The 5,191-nt window shown below is 39.9% G+C and overlaps 1 protein-coding gene across 1 annotated transcript; it reads left to right on the top strand.

Moving 5' to 3' along the window:
* Positions 1 to 390: 390 nt before the first annotated feature.
* Positions 391 to 2,363, top strand: LOC120111410 (tryptophan N-monooxygenase CYP79A68-like). Its single transcript, XM_039128461.1, has 2 exons — positions 391 to 1,374; positions 1,582 to 2,363. The coding sequence occupies exons 1-2, from the start codon at positions 391 to 393 to the stop codon at positions 2,206 to 2,208; spliced, it is 1,611 nt and encodes a 536-aa protein (XP_038984389.1). The 3' UTR covers positions 2,209 to 2,363.
* The last annotated feature ends 2,828 nt before the right edge of the window (positions 2,364 to 5,191 follow it).

The raw sequence follows: 5,191 nt of genomic DNA, 5'->3' as shown, positions 1-5,191 counted from the left end.
AAAGAAAGTTATTCTTTTTTTTCTTTTTTTAAAAAAGAAGAGGATTTAATTTTTTGAGCATAATTAATTATCAAAATATGAAATACCATGACATATTTGAGAATACCATAATAGAATCTCAGTGAAATGTTCTTTAGATTTGTAAAAATATAACCATACAGAATTTGAGTAAATCTTTTCTTTATATTTGTACTTATCTCAAACCCCATTTTATTGGAGATAAATAGACCACCATCCCTCTCTTCCCCTCCATCCAGAAGCACCCAAACAACCTCCATTTCTTCTTTTCCTCGATTTTGGTTGAAGACAACCTCCATTTCTAGTACCATAGGTACAACTACAATGAACAATATGATCACCACCAAACTCTTGCCATCCACTTTCTTTACCATGGGCATGCCTTCTATGAGCCAATTCACTGTCGAGACCCTCCTCAGCCCCACCCTCCTCTTCCTCACCTTTCTATTCTTCTTTTTTCTTCTCCACCCCTCCGTCCAAACCATACTTACGAGTTTCAAGGATTGTCGTCTTCCTCCAGGTTCGACATCTTGGACAATATTTGGTAGCCTCCTCACAATGCTCCGCCATAAGCCTCACTTCCGTTGGATCTTAAAAATTGCTGAGGGAAAGGACATCACATGCATCCGCCTTGGCAGTACTCATGTCATTGTTGTGAACTCTCCAGAGCTTAGCCGTGAGTTTCTTAAAAAACAAGATGCAAATTTTGCATCAAGGCCGCTAACCATGGCCACTGAGTACTCTGGTCGGAATTTTCTCTCGGTTGTCATCGCTCCTTGGGGTGAGCAATGGAAAAAAATGAGAAGGGTGGTGGCATCAGAGATCCTCAACACTTCAAGGCTCCATTGGCAATCAAAGTTACGCACTGAGGAGATCGACCATATTGTCAAGTATATACATAACCAATGCGAGAAATTGGAGGAACCCGTTATCAATGTTAGGCTTGCAACACGATACTACACTGGCAACACTATAAGGAGGATGATATTTGGAGTAAGGCATTTTGGCGAGGGTGGAGAGTATGGAGGACCGGGCAAGGAGGAGCTGGAGCATGTGGATGCGGCATTCAAGGTGCTATCTTTTATCTATGCCTTTTGTGCATCAGATTTTATGCCATGGTTGAGGTGGTTGGACATTGATGGGCATGAAAGGAACATGAAGGAGGCCATAAGGGTGATAAACAAATATCACGATCCTATTATTGAGGAAAGGATGCAAAAGTGGAGAGGTGAGAAGGAGAAAGAGGTTAAAGGGGCTAAGAGGGAAGTGGAGGACCTCCTTGATGTTTTCATTTCATTGAAAGATAACAAAGGGAGACCTTTGCTGACAATGGAGGAGGTCAAGGCTCAATGTCAGGTAAGATTCTTTTTCACAATATTTATTTGGATTATTTTTGAGTAAAATTGAAGATAGACCACCAATAGTTTTACTGCCTACTTGTTACACATTTTGATTTTAGAGTCACCGATCTTCCATAACCTTGTCGGTTTTTTATATAACCGTGTAGATGAAGAATTTTAATTTGTTGTGGCTGATGAATGGAAAAACAATCTCACCTTGCAGGAACTAGTCTTTGCAACTGTAGACAACCCATCCAATATAGCCGAATGGTCATTGGCCGAGCTACTGAATCGACCTGAGATCCTTCAGAAAGCCATGGAAGAGTTGGACCGAGTGGTTGGAAAGGACAGGCTGCTCCAAGAGTCTGACCTCCCCCAACTTCCTTACCTCAGGGCATGTGCTCGTGAAGGCCTTCGTCTCCACCCCGTGGCCCCCTTCAATCTGCCGCATGTCGCCTTGGCTGATGCCACTGTTGCCAATTACTTTATCCCAAAGGGGAGCCAAGTTCTGCTGAATCGAGTTGGGCTGGGCCGAAACGAAAAGGTCTGGGATGACGCACCCCGATTCAACCCAGACCGGCACTTGAAGAATGGGTCAACTGATGTTGGGCTTGCTGAACCAGACCTACTATTCATCTCATTCGGTACGGGCCGTCGTGGGTGCATGGGGGGTTCTTTAGGAAGCGTCATGACTTATATGCTACTAGGTAGGCTTCTTCAGGCATTTGATTGGAGCTTGGCACCGGGGGAGCTTGGTGTGGACCTCTCAGAGGATAATAGAAGCCTTTTTATGGCCAGACCTTTTCATGCTTGTGCTAAGCCACGACTGTCATTTTTAGCAAACTTATAAGTCCAAAAGATCAGTCCCATTGGCTCAACCCAGATCATTGTCAAACTTGAGAATAATCAATAAATGTATTTCAAAATTGGTTTACTTAGTCATATAACGAGCACATTTTTTTCAAAGCACCTCTAAGATACGTACCCTGAGTCGGAAGCACCTTTACGATCAGGAGTTACAGTCTTCTCTTGGTTTGTGATGTTGGTAACTCATATTAGAGAGAAAATATAGAAGTAGAAAAAAAGGTGGGGTCGACGCCCCTCCCTTGTAGCCTATGGTTCGATTGCAAAGTAGGTGGAGGAGCCACCCCGAGATTCACAAGCACTTGAGGAGGAGAGAGTAAAAGAGATAGAGGATAGAGGGAGATAGAAAAAGAAAAAGTGTGCGAAGAGAGGAGGGGTTTGACCGTACTTGGGGAAGAGATAGGAGGAAGAGAGAGAAAAGATATGGGAGGGACCCCCTATGATAAGTGGAGAGTCAATCATGTGTACATAAGAGAGGGTAACGGCCCCCTATGCCTCGTCGACTAAATGTGGTCTTTTGTGATGGAATATGGGGCTAGGGGGCTTTTCTAGAGTTTCATGCATAATCCACATATATATTTGAATCCTCAAAGAATATTTCAATGAATATCATCAAATATTTTCCAGCCCAAACCTTAAACGATATTTTATAAATGAACCTGAACTTGACACCAAAATAATAAACTTCAAGCTATAAGTAACATCACAATACCCTATATCAAGTTGAACTTCCAAAATCACTTATATACTACTAAACAAATAATTACAATATACGATAATATTCCATGGCTAGTACTCAACTTAATTTTAGTCAAAATCTAATTTAAACATAACCTAAAATACAAATTGCTCCATCGAGAAAACTTCCAAAATAGTTTATTCATACTTTGGTTGCAAGCACAGTTAGTAGGATTCTAGTTTTAATAAGCATCTCAAACAAATTTTAGGTAAGATAACATGAATTTACCAACAACATAAGCAAACAAAGATATTGGTTTGCCTAATTTCTACCCATCTTCCAAACTTTTTGATGAACCTAAGAATCCTAAATGCTACGCTCCATACGATTATTTTAATCACGATCTCTAGTAATCTTAAACCTAAGCTTTGATACCACTAAATCTACCACGCTCCGAACTCGGAGCGCAATGGCAAAAAATACAGGGATGCAAGGCTACAAATAATATTAAAGCAATAACAAATCTTAAATTTTTTTTAGTCAATAATTTATTCAAATCATTCTGACAATTGTTTCAATGTAACATGTGCTGACATAAATTAACTATTCTTGCTAGTCTAACTAAAATGCCAATAACTGAAAGTATTTTCAGAAAATTTAGTGCGCTCCCCAAATCACAAGCGATCATGCGTCTATGCATCTAGATCTAGAAAATAGAAAAATATAGTAATTAGCAACACTCACCCAGTAAGCAATATAACACCCTAAAGTGGGACAAAGCATGTCAGATATTTAATTAAAACACAAAATAATGATTGAAAAATAAATCATCCATAATACATATTTTTCTTTCAATTTTTTTATTATTTCTATAAACTGATGCTAGAAACCAATATCAGGTTATGGCCATCTAACCCAGTGGCATGGATCACACAAAATGCCAGAAGCCACTATTATTAACCACCGGTGGCAACCATGTCCAAATATAAATATTTTAATCACCAGTGGTGCAGTATCGAAACCAGTTTCAAATAGATTATAAGTCGACAAGGCCAACGAATAATCTACCTGAGCGGCCCGGGAAGCGTCATGTCTTATATGCTGCTAGGTAGGCTTCTTCAGGCATTTGATTGGAGTTTGACACCTGGGGAGCTTGGTGTTGACCTCTCAGAGGATAATAGAAGCATTTTTATGGCCAGACCTTTTCATGCTTGTGCTATGCCACGACTGTCATTTTTAGCAAACTTATAAGTCCGAAAGATCAGTCCCATTGGCTCAACCCAGATCATTGTCAAACTTGAGAATAATCAATAAATCTATTTCAAAGTTGGTTTACTTAGTCATATAACGAGCACATTTTTTTCAAAGCACCTCTAAGATACGTACCCTAAGTCTGAAGCACCTCTACGATCAACAGTTGCAGTCTTCCCTTGGTTTGTGAGGTTGGTAACTCATATTAGAGAGAAAATATAGAAGTAGAGAAAAAGGTGGGGTCGGCACCCCTCCCTTGTAGCCTATGGTTCGGTTGCAAAGTAGGTGGAGGAGCCACCCCTAGATTCACAAGCACTTGAGGAGGGGAGAGTAAAAGAGATAGGGGATAGAGGGAGATAGAAAGAGAAAAAGTGGGCGAAGAGAGGAGGGCTTCGACCGTACTTGGGGAAGAGATAAGAGGAAGAGAGAGAAAAGATAGGGGAGGGGGGCCCTATGATGAGTGGAGAGTCAATCATGTGTACATAAGAGAGGGTAACGACCCCCTATGCCTTGTTTGCTGAATGTGGTCTTTTGTGATGGAATATGGGGCTAGGGGGATTTTCTTGAGTTTCATGCATAATCCACATACAGATTTCAATATGCCTCAACTTAATTTTAGTGAAAATCTAATTTAATAATAATCTAAAATACATGTTGCTGCATCGAGAAAATTTCCAAAATAGTTTATTCATACTTTGGCTGCAAGCACAGTTAGGAGGCATTCTAGTTTTAATAAGCATCTCAAACAAAATTTAGATAAGATAACATGAATTTACTGTTAGAAGTATGCCCTAGAAGCCAACGTGGCTGACGCATATTTGTAATCTGGGGCATAAATTTGTAATTTGACACTTATTCATAAATAAGATTGAGCAATTTATTTTTCATTCATGTTTGCATTTGTCCATGAATCGTCCAAGAAATTAAGAGATGATGACACATATTCTCAAGAAGTTGAGAATTTGAGACATGTGTCATTAGGGATTAATTTCTAAATGCTCCTATAGAGACACTGGAGTGATTATGCGAGTACTTCTTA

This window comes from Phoenix dactylifera, chromosome 7 (assembly GCF_009389715.1).
Source record: "Phoenix dactylifera cultivar Barhee BC4 chromosome 7, palm_55x_up_171113_PBpolish2nd_filt_p, whole genome shotgun sequence".
In the NCBI taxonomy this organism is placed as follows: Eukaryota; Viridiplantae; Streptophyta; class Magnoliopsida; order Arecales; family Arecaceae; genus Phoenix; species Phoenix dactylifera.
This window is presented reverse-complemented; position numbering and strand designations above follow the sequence as displayed.